The sequence below is a fragment of the Capra hircus genome, chromosome 26 (genome assembly GCF_001704415.2).
Source record: "Capra hircus breed San Clemente chromosome 26, ASM170441v1, whole genome shotgun sequence".
In the NCBI taxonomy this organism is placed as follows: Eukaryota; Metazoa; Chordata; class Mammalia; order Artiodactyla; family Bovidae; genus Capra; species Capra hircus.
In genome coordinates, this window is record NC_030833.1 from 716,688 (window position 1) to 733,596 (window position 16,909).

Sequence of the window (16,909 nt, forward strand, 5' to 3'; positions counted from 1 at the left end):
AAATATCTTTAAAACTCTATAGCAAAGATCATACTATACATTAATTTTCAGAAAAATTCTGAAAACTCTTTTCCTAGAGTTGAAATGACACAAGAAAGCTATCACACTTCTATTCAATAGAACAGTCAAGACCAGAGAAAGGGACGAAGGGCAGAAGCATTGAACAGGGAGAAGTGACAGAGATTATTCAGCCAGCCTGACTGTGGGTCAGCATCTCTGAGACGCAACATGCAGACAGTGGGAGGCCACGTCTGACGGCTGTTCCGATGATTGCGCCTCTACACGCCAGTTACAAGCAGTGACAGTGTCTGAATAACAGTTTCCAGTGACATCAAAACCAATCACACACCTAAGGAAAATCTAACAAAAGACATGATCTCTACCCCCCAAACCACAAACCTCTCTAAGGAAAACTCAAAAAGAACTGACCTAGCAGAGAGGCAGCCACATCCGGGGGAGGAAGACTCCGTGTGAATACATCTGTAAGGAAGCGCCAGCTTCCGAAACAAGACAGCAGGACCTGCTTGAAGCCGCAGAAGAGACGACAGAGAAAGGCCAGGAACAGGCCCCCCACACACGCCTGACGCACTTCGAGGGCGACACTCGGGCTGGGCGGGGACGGTGCAGCCCCGCTCAGGTGACGGCTCCCCCTGAGATGACACAACGGAGCTGGCAGAGGACGCTTTTGGAGACGAGCCTCCTCATCACCAGGCAGGAGGTACAAACTCACTGCCTCACCACACGGAGGTGAAGAACCTCGGCTCATCAGAACCACAGCCCCGGAGTCGAAGGCAAACCTCAGAGGAGGCCCGGCACTCCCCCGGGGTGACCGGAGCTGGAGTCCTGTGTGGAGAAAGGAGGGGCCCGCTCTCAGGCAGAAAAAGACTGACCGTCCAGTAGAGGAAATTCACAAGGCTGGGCTGTCACGGAAGCTACCCAAACGGCCAGTAAACTTTTAAAACGATGCCCAGGTTCACTGGTCCTCAGAGAAACGCAGAACTTAAAACCTCACCCAAGTACTATTGGATGTCCACCAGAGGGGCGGAAAGCACCCAGGGCTGAAGAGGAGGGGGCCTCGGGGTGGGGGCGGGGCGGGGGGGTAGGGTCCGTCCACACGTAGCCCCTTGGAAAGTGAGTTCAACCCAGCAACTCTCCCTGCGGGCTGTGGTCCCCAAGAACAGACGTCACAGCAGTATCTGTGCCCGCTGGCCACAGCCGGATGAGAGGCTGTGCCTCCCCCGTGGGACACTGCAGGCAAGAGGGGCAACAGCTGCCACGGGTGCCAGCCTGGAGGGACGCGGGACGCTGGCCGTGGCCGCTGGGGCCGAGGAGGTCTGGCCCCTGTGACCCATCCCCCAGGCTGGGGAGCGCGGTCTCCCCCTGCTTCCATCCGTCTGCTCCGCGGGAACAGGCGTTCCCCGCGCCCTCCGCAGTGGACCTGAGTGGGCACACTGGTCAGCCGCTGCAAACCTGAAGCTCATTTCATCAGAAAGTGGGGAGAGGGTGTGAGCGGCTCCTCTCCGGGGGTGGTCTGCGGGCTGCCTGTGGCTCCTGCTGCAGCCCCGCAGGAAAGGGGCGCGGGGCGGGCGGGCTGAACCGCACCACCTACGGGCTGGGAGAGGCGCCTCCAGGCCTGTGTCTGCCGGGGGTCGGGGAGGCGCCGCGGGGAGCGGAGGGGCGGAGCCGCCGGGCCCGCCGCGGCGCTGGGTCCCTGCCTTCCCGGCGGTGCCCGCGGCGAGGTCCGCGCGCCTCTGCTGTCCCCTGGCGGCGGCCGCCGGCCCGGACTGACCCCGAGTGTCACCCGCAGGCTTGGCAAAACCTCTGGGTCACGGAACAGCACTTTAACCTCTTGAATGACATTCCTCCCACGGCGCGCATCGTCTTTCTGCACCACTCCAGGGACAGGTGAGGCCTTCTCCCCTGTTCCCCAGCTGCTCCCCAGGACCCCGCCTCCTGCTCCGGCGGTCGCTGTGGACTCAGCTCGGGCCGGGGTGGGCTGCCCGTTGGGATGGGGTGGGTGGACCGTCCCTCTGCCAGGGTGACCAGGCTGACGGGTATGACGGCGGGGGGCCCGGCACAGTGCCGCGTCCTGCCAGCACACAGCCCTGGTCTAAAGGGCCCGGTTGAAGTGCAGCAGAACCCCTGGTGTGCCAGCCTCCGCCGCACTGTAGAGTGCCGTGGGGGGGTGGGGGGTGGGGAGGATGCTGTGTGACCCTGTGTCCTGACTTGTCTGAGGTTCAAAGGAGGGGCTTATGTAGGGGGGGTGGCACAGAGTCTGCCTCTTCTGGGCTCCTCTGGGACCCCACCTGTCCTGCCAACAGGACCCATCTGTACGGCGCCTCCTACGACAAACCCAAGTCTATCCCCGCGGCCAAAGGCAGAATACTCCAGACCGGGGGTGAGTCGCGCCACAGCACCGTCCTCTGCGGGGTGGGGGCGTGTCTCGGGGGGCGGGGCAGATAGAGACACATCCAGGCGTCTTTCCCAGGTAGGGAGGGGGCGTCAGGCAGAAGCAGCAGAGCCTGGCCCATGTGCCTCCCACTGGGGAGACCCCCTCCCAACATTGCCTCTCCAGCTCCTTCCTCAGCCTCAGCACTTCATTCCACCTGCCCGTTCATTTACAACCACAGATAGAGAGCCGTTTGCTCTGTCCCAGGACCCCCTGGCTACTTCCTGGTGCCCCAAGGGCCTGTCCCTGCTCCTGAACGTCAGCAAGAGCAACACCACCCGCCTGTCCGCTGCCGGGGGGCCGACCCCCATTCCCTGCTGGCCCCTCACTGTGTCTGCAGAGCAGCCTCGGCACGCTGCAGATGCCCAGTTTCTGTCCACCTTCCTTCCCAACCTCTCTGGCCGTCCCCCCTCCAGCGGGGTTCTGGCGCTGACTCCTGGGGAAGGTGCCGAAGCTTTGCCCATAGCTTGCCACCCCCCCACCCCGTCAAGGCCGGTGGTGCACAGCGCTCCGTCCGCAGCGCTCTCGGCCTGAAGGGCGGCCTGTGAGGCCCAGTGTGGGGACGTGCCTCTGTCTCCACAGGCTCCTGCAGGGTGGCTCGGGTGGCCGTGAGCCCCGCCGACTTCTCCTGCCTGCTGGCCAGGGTCCAGCAGTTCCGGGAGCAGGCCCAGGCTGAGGCCTACAGTAGGGACATGGCCCTGAGCACTGGCCTGGTGAGACCAGAGCCCACGGGGAGGGCGGGGACCAGAGCAGTGCCGCGGGCTGGGGTGCCCTGGCTCTGAGCAGGGCCTTTCCTGGGGATCACCTGCAGGGTCTAGCCCCTTCCCTCTGGCTGCCTGCGGGCTCCAGGGGGTCCCCTCTGACACCTTCTGACCTCTGTGGTTGTTTGGGTTGAGGAGGAGTCAGAAGGCGTGCACCCGATGGGGGAGGACCGTGCGCTGCCGAGGTTTGAGGCGGTCTTGAAGTCCATGGAGCAGTACCTGCAGCCGCTGTTCCCACTGCTCAGCTGCCCCCCAGAGCCCAGGTACTGCCCAGGGCTGCCTCCCGAGGGGCTCAGGACTACTGGACTACTGGAACCCTGGGGGCGGAGGGGCATGGTGTCCCTCCATCCCCACAGGTGTGCACAGGTCCCAAGCATTGTGACACCCAGGGCGAGGGTGGGCGGGGGCCTCCGTGTGAAAGCCAGCTCAGCCTCCGCCTCCGAGCTCCACGGTGAGCTGAGCGGCTGGCTATGGGCGTGGGGGGGGGGCGCGGTCAGAGCTGTGTCCTCTTGGGGACTCTGAAGCCCACAGCCCTGGGCTTCCTTCTGTGTGGAATCGGGTGGCAGATGACCTGGAGAGAGCACAGGCCTTCGGAGACAGAAGCTGGGCTCTGCCCGCCTGCCGTCAAGGGGGAAGTCTGGCCCCACCCCATACCTTTTCTGGGGGACGTCCCTGCCATGTGGAGCCCCGCTGCCCTCTGGTCTGGGTGTGGTGGGAGGGGAGAGCCTGGCAAAGGGCCCAGCCCTGTGGACCTGGGTTTGGGGGGAAAGAAGCTGGAGGGGTCAGAGCATGGACTCCCTGATCGGCCAGCAGGTCAGAGCGTCCTGATCCCAGTGTGTTCACATCCACGCCCCAGTCTCGGGAGACGGCCCCCCAGCAGGGAGCGTGGGGAGCCTCGTGCCCTGATGCTGCCCTGGAGACACGCTGCCCCTTCTCAGTGGTGTTCACGGGGTTTTTTCAACCTGAATCTGTGCCTTTCCTTTCAGAGCACCGATCCCCATGGTTGTTGCAGATTCTGGAAAAACCAAGGGCAAAGACAAGGAGAGGAAAGCGTCCCTGTCCCAGGGTGAGCGGGGCCGGGGCCCTGGCCTGTGGGATGGAGGCCGGCAGAAACCACTCCGGACGGCGCTGCTCGGTGCCCTGGTGGGCCACGTGCAACCCCCCACTGCCCACGCCGCCCTCAGGCGCCCTGTCGGTGCCTGGGCAGGCCAAGGGACAGCAACTATGGCGACATCACCGTCACCCGCGGGGGTGACAGCTGGAGTGGCCGCGGGGTCCCAGGAGCAGCTCTACCCCTCCTCCAGCGGAGCTGCCCCAGCGGCCACGGCCCCCTCTGGACAGTCCTCGGGGAGGGGGACTAGTGCAACTGCCCGTCCCTAAAGGGGCTCCCTGGTGGGAAGAGCCAAGGCTCCAGCACCTGCCTCAGGAGTGCCATGGAGCGTGGGCGGCCCTTGGCATCACAGAAGACACGCTCTCCCCCCACTTGGGCTGTGTCCAGGTCCTGGCTGTGCCCAGTTCAGCCTCCTCCCCAAGTCCCTCGAGGGGTGGGGGTGGGGGGTGTAAGGGGCAGGGGTCTGTGCCTCCAGGGGGCGGTAGCGGCTGTGTCCCCCTCGCCGCAGTGCAACCGGAGGTCGCAGATGATGTCATCCTGATCGCGGACAGGCACCTGCTGGAGCTGCCGCTGGAAGGGCTCTCCGTGTTCGACGACGGGCTGGTCTCTTCGCTGTCACGGGAGTTTTCTCTCCAGATGCTGTGCAATCGCCTCCGCAGAGAGGAGCCAGGTGAGAGCCAGTGGACACCTGAAACGCGTAGACGGCTTTCACGATAAGAGAGTGTAACTCTTGTGAAAAGGCAGTTATCTAAGTCGCCACGCTTTTCGAGGCCTTGGTGCATTTGGAGGTGTTTAGGGAGCACCTTCCAGCGCTCGGACAGCTGCCAGCGCACCTCAGGCAGAACCCCAACTTCCCTCTCGGCCTCACAAACTTCTGTCTCTAAGAAGGGGACTGGTGGTCACCAGCCAACGATAGTTGGTCATCGGTTAGATGGTGAGAAGGCAGCAAGGGAGATGACCAGGAGGCCTGGCTTGGCCTGGGTACAGGGGGAGCCGGGTGTGGTCACATCCTGTTCCATGAGCGCCCAGGCTGTACATTTGTGCCCTGTGGTTTCCGGCAGGTATGTTTCACTGTGATAAATATCAAATTACATTAAAAACAAAGAGATTGGACTTTTATTTTCACCCAAGGTGAGGTGAAAGAGACCAGGTATGCCCTTCCAGCTGAAACAATGAAAACCCAGACAAAAATACGTGAGGCACCAGTTTGCAGATATTGGCAACCAGGCAGTGGGCCCAGCGATCCTCAAGGGAGGAAAACAGGCAGGTGAGCCCCAGCTTTCTGCCTGGAGAGAGTCTCAGGCTGCACAGGTGAGGGGGGCCCAGGCAGAGCCTAGCGGTCTCCCCAAGGTGAGCAGAGGGGGGCTGGGGACATACGGCGATCATGGGAGGAGACACACGCAGAGGGTCCCCTCCATCCCCAGCTGTGAGCCCATCAGTGGAGGTGTGTGTGGAAACAACGCAAGAGCTTATGGTTCCCGGCATCGGGCACAGGGGCCAAGGGTGCTGCCTCTGCCCGTGGGAGCCGGCTTCATTCCCACCACCAGAGCTGAAATACACCTCAAGGCATCAAACTGTTTCCAGGTAACAGTCTCAAAATAAGGTTTCAAATTTTTTTAAAAAATTAAAAATTTAATTTCAAAATTTAAAAAAATCCAGGACCCAACAAGGTAAAATTTGAAATGTCTGACATCCAATCAAAAAGTACCTGCCTTCAAAGACCCCTAAAGAAAAGTCAATCAAAAGCAGACGCAGACACGGCGCAGGTGATAGTCAGAAGTCAGCAGACCGCTAGGCAGGCCCTGGGCCTGTGGCCCACGCGCTGCACCGGGAGGCGGTGGGAGGGGGAGTGTGGGGAGCGGAAACGTGCAAGACGCGAAGTGGACCCGAACTGAGCTTCATGCCCTGGGCAGCATTACTGCAGCGTAGCACAGCAGGAGGGAAGCCTAGTGAGCTTGAAGAGATTGAAACAACAAACTGGGGAAAAAAAAGAACAGAAACCCTGGGGAGGACTGAGCAGCAGTGAGCTGCTGGGCGAGGTGATGCGGGCAGCGCACCTGGCTGCCCCGAGGGGCATGTGAGTGCATAGTGAGCTTTCCCCCAGATTTCATGAAGACTGCAGTCTTGCCGACCCAAGAAGCTCAGTGAATCCCAAACACAACAAACAAAGAAAGCTACAAAGGGACCACTGTAGTCAGAGTGATTAAAACCAGTGGTAGAGTATTTTGCAAGCAGCCAAGGGGAAAAGAGCCAAGAAGAGGTGGCAAGAATACACAGAAGAACTATACAAAAAAGATCTTCACAACCCAGATCATCACAGTGGTGTGATCACTCACCTAGAGCCAGACCTTCGCATCCTGGAATGCAAAGTCAAGTGAGCCTTAGAAAGCATCACTACCAACAAAGCTAGTGGAGATGACGGAATTCCAGTTGAGCTATTTCAAATCCTAAAAGATGATGCGGTGAAAGGGCTGCACTCAATATGCCAGCACATTTGGCAAACTCAGCAGTGGCCACAGGACTGGAAGAGGTCAGTTTTCATTCCAATCTCTAAGAAAGGGAATGCCAAAGAATGCTCAAACTACCACACAATTGCCCTCATCTCACATGTTAGCAAAGTAATGCTCAAAATTCTCCAAGCCAGCCTTCAACAGTATGTGAACCGTGAACTTCCAGATGTTCAAGCTGGATTTAGAAAAAGCAGAGGAACCAGAGATCAAATTGCCAACATCCATTGGATCATTGAAAAACCAAAAGAGTTCCTTTGTTGACTATGCCAAAGCCTTTGACTGTGTGGACCACAACAAACTCTGGAAAATTCTTAAAAGAGATGGGAATACAAGACCACCTGACCTGCCTCTTAAGAAACCTGTATGCAGGTCAGGAAGCAACAGTTAGAACTGGACATGGGACGCCAGACCTGTTCCAAATCGGGAAAGGAGGATGTCAAGGCTGTATATTGTCACCCTGCTTATTTAACTTATATGCAGAGTACATCATGCGAAGTGCTGGACTGGAGGAAGCACAAGCTGGAATCAAGATTGCCAGGAGAAATAGCAATAACCTCAGATATGCAGATGACACCCCCCTTATGGCAGAAAGCGAAGAGGAACTAAAAAGCCTCTTGATGAAAGTGAAAGAGGAGAGTGAAAAAGTTGGCTTAAAGTTCAACATTCAAAAAACTAAGATCATGGCATCCGGTCCCATCACTTCATGGCAAATAGATAGGGAAACAGTGACAGACTTTATTTTTTGGGGCTCCAAAATCACTGCAGATGGTGACTTCAGCCATGAAATTAAAACACACTCGCTCCATAGAAGAAAAGTTATGACCAACCGAGACAGCATATTAAAAAGCAGAGACATTACTTGCCAACAAAGGTCCATCTAGTCAAAGCTATGGTTTTTCCAGTAGTCATGTATGGATGTGAGAGTTGGACTATAAAGAAAGCTGAGCACTGAAGAACTGATGCTTTTGAACTGTGGTGTTAGAGAAGACTCTTGAGAGTCCCTTGGACTGCAAGGAGATCCAACCAGTCCATCCTAAAGGAAATCAGTCCTGAATATTCATTGGAAGGACTGAAGCTGAAGCTGAAACTCCAATACTTTGGCCACCTGATGTGAAGAGCTGACTCATTGGAAAAGACCCTGATGCTGGGAAAGATTGAAGGCGGGAGGAAAAGGGGACAACAGAGGATGAGATGGCTAGATGGCATCACCAAGTCAATGGACATGAGTTCGAGTAAACTCCAGGAGTTGGTGATGGATAGGGAGGCCTGGCGTGCTGCGGTCCATGGGGTTGCAAAGAGTCAGACACGACTGAGCGACTGAACTGAACTGAAAGGGAAAAGATACCTTGTGTATCAAGGAGCAAATACAAGAGGCGCAGCAGCTTCTCAACCGAAATGGCACAAGCAGTGAAGGACGTCTTTAAATTATTACAGAAATATCTATCAGTGTAGATATTTTAAAAAATAACTCTCAAGAACAGTGGCGAAATTCTTTTTCAGAAACAGATGAGCTGAATTCTTCCCAGCAGGCCTGTTCACCCCACAAGAAAGGCTGAGCATGTTCTCCAGGCAGGGAAAAAAGGGTGGGAGTCCACGTCCACGCAAAGGAATAAACACCAGAAGCTGGAAAAGGGTGGGTGGGCATTAAAACTTTTTTCTTAATTTAAAATCTCTTTAAGAGATGTTGACAGTAAAAGTTAATAGCAATGTGTGGTGCGGTTTACAGCGTCATATAAACGGAACGTGTGGGGCAGCAAAGGCTGGGGGTGAGGGTCATGTGCTGACCGACCAGTGACCAGCGCCCAGAGCAGCAACTGGACCCAGAGGCAGGAACGTACAGCTAGTACAGGATGAAGAAGATGGAACAGAGTCATAGAGCAGCAGGCCTGATCAGAAGAGGCCAGGGAGAGGAGACGTGGAGCAAAGCAGAGGCAGGACAAGGAGAAACACAGCAGCAAGCTGGTGCGCTTGCGCCTGGACACACCAGTAACCAGCCTCCGTGCAAGGCCAAAAGGCGAGGACCCCCTCCCTGAATGGAAATGCAAGGCCTGGCCCCAAACGTGCTTCTTTAAGGAAACGCGCTTAAATCAAAGGACACTAACGGGCCAGAAATTAAGGATGGAAGAGATCGCGGGTGCCTGGCCCACTCGGAGCAAGAGCAGGAGTGGGGTGGGTGGGCGGAGCCTGGCACAAGCCCCGCCCACTTGCACCCCTGCTGCTGGGAGTCCCGCCCCTTTCACATTTTCTGGGCTATTTGACGTCTTTGTGAGAATCTGTTCTAGTTTTTCGCCAGGGTTTGCCTTGGGTTTTCCAGGTTTTGCTCGTTAGGTCTGCATACATTTTCCGATCACTTGTCTGAACTGCTGATCCGACTCTGAAGAGGCCCCTCAAGCTGGTCTATTCACTCCTGTGCCTGGTACCTCCCTGTGAACAAAGGATTTGGATATAGTCCAGCGCATCCATCTTCTCTTAACACCTCGTGCTTACGAGGTCTTTTAAAATAAAGTGTATATTTCTTACCTGAAGACCATGGAGATTTTCTGTGATGGCCTCTGTCTCTCTCACCTTTCATGGTTTTGCCTTCCTTCCATCGGATACTGGTCTTTGTGCACAGTGTGAGGTAAGGTTTAGTTTCCTTCTTCCCGCGTGAGGCCCCAGCGGTCTGCACACCATTATTGGAGGGCCTTCCTGTCTGCGCTGCTCTGCATTGCCAGCGTTGTCTGGAAGAGCAGCTCATCCTGCGGGCGTCTGGCGATGGTGCAGGACAACGCCCCAGAGATGTCCCTCTCCTGATCCCCAGGCCCCAAGAGGATGCCGACAAAAGGGCCTTTGCAGGTGTGATTGGTGACAGATCCTGAGATGGGGACACTGTCCTGATTGTCTGGGTGGCCCCGTGCCATCACCAGGGTCCTGAAAACAGGCAGGGGGCGGGCACGGAGGGACTGTGTTGCCGATTGTGCTTAGAGCCTTGAGGAGGACCCGACCCTGCCCTCACCTTGGTTTTAACCCAGTGGGACCCCTTTTGATCTCTGGCCTCTGGAACCACCCTGCATTTGTGGTAATTTGTTACAGCAGCAGCAACACTCATGCAAACTCTCACTGTAGAGCAGCGAGCACACCGCATGAATGTGAGACGTCTTTCCGAAGCAGTGCCGAGCGGGGGTGAAAAGGATTCTGCACACCCCAGATGAGGAGTCCTCAGAGCCTGGCACTCTCAGGCTGGAGGAGTGCTCTTTGAACGTTAATCATTCACGGCAAACCTTTAAGGATACCCAGAAAAGAACATGACTGGGGTATAAATTCCAAACCAGTGAAGAGGGGAAATGAGTAAGAGAGACAAGCGAGCGGAGCCCTCAGCCAAGTTACAAGCAGCCACGATGGAGACCCACAGAACAGCGGGGCGAGGCGCCGAGACTTAGATCGTGAGCCAAAAAGGTGAGTGGGCCCCGCCTGCCACTAAAGGCGAGGGAGCCAGAGAGTGCCAGTCAGGTGCTGTCTGAGCGAGAGGCTCCTGCCCAGAGAGGGGCCACGGCAGCAGCAAGGCAGAGGGACAGACGAGAGAAGCGCCAGGCCCCACTGTGCAGCGGGGCCACCTCCCAGCCTCAGGCCCCCGCAGGGCAGGGCCATCCCTCAGTGACCAAAGAGCCCAAACGTGGGAGGCACAAGCAGCAAGAACCTGCGGCAAGACTGTGGGGCCCACGCTCGAGACGGGAGAGTCCAGCCCGCATCCACCACTGCACGTCGGATGAGCAGAAAGAGCACAAACAGCTTCGCGGCCACATGGACCTTGTGTCTAGAAATTAGAGAAACAGGCTGAGGCCGTGTGTGATTGGGTCAGATATCAATTCCCAAAAGATGGATTTTTTCTAAATCCCCATACTTTTGGAAATTTTATAACAGTGACTTCTAAATAGCTCATGGGACTCAGAAGAAGTGACCATAGAAATGTCAAAAAGACTGGATTACGGCAGAATCAAGAAGGATCTTTTACCTTTATGTTAGGAAAAGGGCTGGAGGCTTTACGCTGAGCATCTAATTTGGGAAGTTAGAGCAAGAACAGCAAAAACAAAACAAAACCAAAAAAAAGAAAAAAATGAAGAAAGCAAAGGAAAGCCTACAAAAAAGACATGAACAGACACCAACAAAATTGGAAGCAAAGATAAACATTGGTTGTTTGAGAAAATAAGAAAAACCTCATAAAGTAGACACATACTTGTGAGAACGACCGAGAAAAAATAAACGCACAAATATACAATATTAGAAATTAAAGACACACAAACTCTAAACAGCATCAGAGATTTAAGATAATAGAACATCGTGAACAACTTTGTGCAATATATTCAAAAATTTAGGCAAATTTTTGACAACATCCTGGGGAAAAAGAACTCGAGATTCACGAAGGAAAGAAAACCCCAACAGCCTTATAGCCAAGAAAGAACGATCAACAGATTTACATTCCCCACAAAAATACAAGTTTTACCATTTTTTTCTGTTGAATTCTACCAAAATTCCAAGAAACCGTTCCTGTCAGTCTGTACATATCTCCCAGGTAGAAGGAAAAAGGCTATCTTCTGCCGGTCACTGGCGACTCTGACACCCGAACTGCTCGGGAATAGGAAAGAAAAATACAACATTTCATCACCCCATCTGACCGTAAAACCTACAGATGTCACAGGTGAAGAGAGTAAAGGGAAAATGGACCTGTAAGCACCTCAGATGACGCAGGTGCTCACAGCAGAGGCTCTCAGCGAGCCAGGAGTGCAGTGAGCGCCATCTGTGGGGGAACTGATCCGAACCCAGAGCAGGCTGCCTCCCACGTGCCTGTAACGTCAGGACTCAGCAGAGAGCCCCCACGCCAGCCCCAACATCTGTGCTCAGCTGGAGGCCTCCGCAGAGACCAGCTCCCTCCACCAGGAGAGGGACGGGCAGGGAGCCGACGGTGTAAATTCTCAGGAGGCAGAGCAGCCAGCAAGCAGTGCCCCGCCCGCGGGGAGTGGGCCAGGGGCACACACACTGGCAGGTGCCCAGCGTGGTGGGTGAGTGGTCAGGCGTGTGGGCCTGGGCGCCTCTGGCAACTGTTTCTTTCTTGAGACCTCCTGGCCCAGGCCTTTCCCAACCCTGGGAGCCTTTACATTTGAGAAATTACTGCCATTTCAGATTTACCAAAATTAAAACCAGCTGTTCCCACTGCTTGTTTTTACACTGAGGTGCGACTCACATAACATTAAGTTGGCCATCTTCAAGTGAGCGGTCCAGCGGCGTCTGGTGCAGCCAGCCCTTGCGCCTCTGTCCAGCTCCATGGCCCCACTTCCTGGCACTGTCTCAACAGAAGGCAACATGAAGAAGGAGAGCCGAGGCAGAGATCTCAAGAAGAGAGGCGCAGCACGGAAGCCCGGGAAGGTCAGTGGTCCAGGCCCTGCTGGGCCCCAGGGCCTGGCGAGCCCAGCGCCCGGCCCCTGGCTGGAGCGGGCCCGCTCTGCCCGCAGGCCGCACCCCCAGGGGCTCCTGCCTGTCGCCACAGGGCAGTGCGCCGCGGATCGTCCCCTCCCACTGCGTCCTCGTCGACTCGGACAGCTTCAAGTGTATCCTTTGGTGGTTCCCCCGCCCGGGACACGGATCCTGGGGCCTAGTCCTCCTTAACCAAGACCCAGTCGTCGCGGACCCCTACGAGGAGGCCCAAGGCCCAGGTGAGCGCTCCTCGCCGGGCACCGCCCACCGCACTGGGAACATCAGGCCTGCGGGCTGGCCTCTGAGCCTCTGCCCTGCCTCCATGTGGCCCTGGGTCAGCTCTTGCTACACTGCCTGGGGGAAGGGGGGCGGTGGCCGTGTGCTCCGAGATGCGCCCTCACTCTCGTCTGCAGCCGTGTGACAGGGACCCCTGAACTGGCAAGGTGCCGGCCCCGGGTGTGGACCTGTGGCAGAGGGCCGCCCCCGCGGCTCTGGGACAATTCCTTGGCTCTTTGGCTGAGATGGTTTTCAGTATCTTCACAGAGGAGGGAAGGAGCGCCACCCCTCCACTCCCCGGGCCCCCTGGCCCCTGAGGAGCCAGGCCCTGGGCGCCCGCCACACCAAAGGCCACCCTGTGCCCGCACCCTCGACGCCCGTTTTGTCACCATCCCATTCCGGTTGCAGAAATGCTGACTCCTGTCTCCGTGACCCGGGAAATTTTGGAAAGATTCCGAGACACGTTCACTGCGAAATGGACGGGGCACCTGGGCAATAAGCAGTTTCCCAGGTTGGCCTCTGGGTTGCGCCCACGGGAGACCCCTTCCCCTCACGCCCTGACCCCCTTGTGTCCTCAGTCCCTTCGTCCCTGCGCGGAAGCGCCTAGAGCCCCAGTGCCCGGATGCGACCTGGGCCCAGAGGGTGCGCGCCCACCAGCTCGGCTTCAAGGGCCTCCAGGCCGCTCCTCGCCGAGGGGCGTGTCGGGGGCGGGGCCCTGGAGGGAGAAGCCTGGGAGAGCGGGGGCGGGGCTGGTGGCGGGGCGGGGCTTGTGGCGGGGTGGGGCGGGGCTTGGGGCGGGGCTTGGGGCGTGGTGGGGCGTGGTGGGGCGTGGTGGGGCGTGGCGGGGCGTGGCGGGGCGTGGTGGGGCGTGGCGGGGCGTGGCGGGGCGTGGCGGGGCCGGGCCGGGCCGGTCCCAGCAGACGCCCTAGGGCACCTGCGCTCCCAGGCTGCAGGGAGGTCCCTCTGCTGCTTCTCAGAGTAACCGCCCGGGGGAGGGCCGGAGCGGACCGCGGCACAGGCTGCTCACGGTGGCGCCCGAGCCCCGTCGCCTCCCCGCCCCCGCTCTCCCTCTTCTTGCCTTGGCAGCCAGGCCGAGTGGGAGCAGCTTCTGGGCAGCTGCACAGGCTTCTTCTTCTACGGGATGGAGAATTTCCTATCGCACATATTAGTGGAAAGGCTGGCCGCCATGAACTTGGAAGGTGAGACCTCGGAGGCCCCCGTCTCTGCTAAACCCACCGGCGCGAGACACAGGTCGAATTCGCACAAGAACAGAGCGTGCCCCTTGGGTCTTATCAGGTGTCTCCTGTCCTCTGACGAAGGGCTGGGGGCTTTAGGACCACACAGCAGGGCCTGGGGGTGGGGCTAAGGCCCCTCCTGCCCTCCGTCCCCCTCCTCCATTTCTCTGAGAGCCCAGGCTCTGGAGTTGGGGCAGTTCACCCTTTAGGACTGGGCATGCAGAGTCCAGGAGGGCTGGCCCACAGTCAGGTTGCTGTGGGGGTCGGCCTCCGTCCGTGGGGCTTTCTCACGCCCACATCCAAGTGCTCCGTTTCCAACACGGGCCCTGTTTCAGTGGGCACAGGAGGCCACCGCCTTGTGAGGGCAGCTGGGAGCTGAGACCCCTTCTGCAGGTCTGGAGATGCAGTAGGCCCCCCGGGTGGACTTCCCGCCCCTCACTCCTTGCCCGGCCTGGCCGCCTAAGGAGACTATGAAGGTGTGGATCCCCTACGGCAAATGACCAGCTTGCCCGTGTGGCCCAGAAAGTGGACCAAAGTCCGAGCCTCGGGCAGAGGGGGCTGTGTTTCCATAGCTGCCCGTGCCCTGGGTGACACCCTGCCCACAGGGTCCCCGCCCCCCGCCCTGGGCACCCGGCCGATGAGCCCTGCCTGTGACCACAGAGTGCCAGCTGGTGGTGCTGCTGGACCTGGCCCAGTCCTACGAGAGCGTACGGCGCCGCGCGGGGTCCTCAGAGAGCAGAAGGTGCCTGGGGTCCCCGGGGAGCTGGTGGGAGACCTGGGGAGCATGTGAGTGGTGGGTTCCATCTGGGGCATTGGCCCTGCCCCATCACGGCAGCCAGGCAGCTGTGACCTGCCCCCAGACCACAGGCCTGGCTGGAGCCTCGGGCCGCTGGGCTTGGGACCGGCACAGAGGGGCCAGTGGGGAGGACACCTGGCTCCCGCTCCCCGCATCACCTGTCACACACACCCCAGGGCTTCGGGGGCTGCGGGCAGTGGGGCTGCAGACCACCCTCTGTGGGGGGTGCTTCCCCTCGCAGCTCCCCCCACGCAGGGAGCCCTCCAGAGTGTGCCGGTACCCTGAAATGACTTTTCTTGCTAAATGGCATTTAATTGTGCGCATGGTGTGAGTGGGCGGGTGGAATCTTGGCTTTTCAAGAAGCTTAAGGACGGTGATTCCATCTACTGGGTCCCACACTTGGTGCTCTTCGGGCTGTGGACGGGGAGGCTCTGGCCGGGCCCCTTGTGCCGGCCCACGATCTCTGTCCCCTGCAGTGAACTCCAGCTGTCCTTGGAGGAGCCAGTCGAGACCGCCATCCTCCTGAGCCTGGTGGGGGTCGGGAGCATCGTGGCGAGCCAGTGGCCTACGGTCCTGCAGGACAACGCGATGCGGGCCCGGGTCCTGTGGGAAAGTGAGTGGTTCCCGCACTGCCACCCAGTCCTGCGGCCACGCGGCCTCCTGGGGCCTGCGGGTGGTGGATGGCCCATCTCAGAGCTGGTTCTTCTCTAGATCTGTTGGCGGTTGGCAGGCCGATCGGGAGAACAGTTCGCCTGCTTCAGGAGGTGGGAGCCAGTGAAGCCGCCCGCCACGGTAACTAGCAGTGGCCTCCCTTCCTCCAGCCCTCGGGCACGGGGTTGGGAGACTCTAGCTCCTCCTGTTTCCGGGGACCCTCAGCCTCCGACAGCCCAGCGTGTGAAATCTGGCATCCAGAGTCTTTAGGGAGAAACACGCAAATGACTAGAACATCTTTATCTTCAAAAGGCTCAAGTCCTCAAACCCTGAAAAGCCCCCTGGGGTGCTCTTGGGAGGGAAACCCACCCACTCCTCCAGCGCAAATGAAACCCTAATGTCCACATGTAGCTTCAGCGCTCCACGTGGATTCTGGTGTGAAAGACCCAAGTGCAGCCCAGGTAGTGAGTTGAGTAGCGCGCTGACGCGAGAATCCGCCGTAACTAAGAAAGAGTTAGCCTAGCTCATGAGGCCTTCAAATACAGAGCGCAGAAGGTGCCTAAAGGGTAAGATCCCACGGCCCACAGTGCTAGGGAGGTGGTACCAGACACTAAATGCTTGCTGAATGAGCAAGGGAGTGCGTGAGCGAGCCAGATGTGCACGTGCATAAGTGAGTGTGTGCGTGAGTAAGCAAGTATGGGAGTGTGTGTGTGAGCAAGTGTGTGAGGCTGTGTGAGTGAGCCTGTAGGAGCAAGTGTGTGATGGTGTGTGGGTGAGGGAGCAATCGCACGGGGGAGCAGGTGAGGGTGGCCCGCGGCTCCGCGGCTTCCACACCTGTGCGGTGCTGGAAGGCAGGGCGCTGGCACCGTCCCCTCCGTTGGGCTGGCCCCGGGCGTCCGTCCCCGTGAGCCTGCATCGCGTGCCCGTCCGCTCTCCCCAGACGAGTCCCTGCACGCTTGGAAGGACCGGCCGGCGGCGCTCCGGCCGCAGCTGCAAGGCTCCGAGCGGCTCCCCATCACCCTCAACACGGTCCTCTATGGGCTGCCGCACCAGGCCATCGTGTGAGGGGCACCCGGCATGCTCCTGGGGGCCTTCAGCATCCTCCTGAGACCCCTGCCAGGCTGTGCAGCGGAGCCCCCACCCCGTTCTGCACAGGGCAGCGCCTGCCCATCTCCACCGTGAAGCCAGGGCCCCGTGGGGGGAGGAGAGTCTCTGGGGCCGGGTGGGGGTACCTGGGCCCACCCTACAGCTGCCTGGACCCTGGGCCCCTTGCTTCTCCAGGCTCTCCCTGGGGCCCCAGGCCTCCATGCCTTTGCTCCTAATGAGGACACGGGTCTGTCCAAGTGCTTCAATAAACAGCTTCATCACCTCTGAGCTGTGTTTCTGTGCCCCCAAAGCAGGGAACAGCCTGGTTCTGCCCCCAGCCTGGCACAGACGCCAGCACCTCCAAACTCACAGGGAGGGCGTGGCCCTGCAACCTGAGCCCCCAGGCCTCCCTGCCCCAGCTTTCCACCCTGGGTTGGGACTCACATCCCGAGTAGAGGTGACCGTGTGTTCAGGACTCCCAGGGGCCCAGCCCGGGACCTCACCCACTGGCCCCGTGGGCTTTGCCAAGGGGATGGAAAGGGCTGGGGTGTCCGCTGCAAATGCCTCGGTGGTGTGGCTGGCATGG

At 58.7% G+C, this 16,909-nt stretch overlaps 1 protein-coding gene across 1 annotated transcript in view; it reads left to right on the forward strand.

Moving 5' to 3' along the window:
- CFAP46 (cilia and flagella associated protein 46) overlaps window positions 1–16,609 on the forward strand; it is a 94,037-nt gene extending 77,428 nt beyond the window's left edge. Inside the window, exons 46-60 of the mRNA XM_018041099.1 lie at window positions 1,808–1,905; window positions 2,322–2,398; window positions 3,032–3,162; window positions 3,349–3,473; window positions 4,197–4,285; window positions 4,830–4,991; window positions 12,161–12,231; window positions 12,353–12,413; window positions 12,483–12,518; window positions 12,964–13,066; window positions 13,642–13,754; window positions 14,451–14,532; window positions 15,063–15,199; window positions 15,298–15,378; window positions 16,178–16,609. Coding sequence (XP_017896588.1) covers window positions 1,808–1,905; window positions 2,322–2,398; window positions 3,032–3,162; window positions 3,349–3,473; window positions 4,197–4,285; window positions 4,830–4,991; window positions 12,161–12,231; window positions 12,353–12,413; window positions 12,483–12,518; window positions 12,964–13,066; window positions 13,642–13,754; window positions 14,451–14,532; window positions 15,063–15,199; window positions 15,298–15,378; window positions 16,178–16,302 — 1,491 coding nt within the window. The 3' untranslated portion in view covers window positions 16,303–16,609. The remainder of the gene's footprint in view (window positions 1–1,807; window positions 1,906–2,321; window positions 2,399–3,031; window positions 3,163–3,348; window positions 3,474–4,196; window positions 4,286–4,829; window positions 4,992–12,160; window positions 12,232–12,352; window positions 12,414–12,482; window positions 12,519–12,963; window positions 13,067–13,641; window positions 13,755–14,450; window positions 14,533–15,062; window positions 15,200–15,297; window positions 15,379–16,177) is intronic.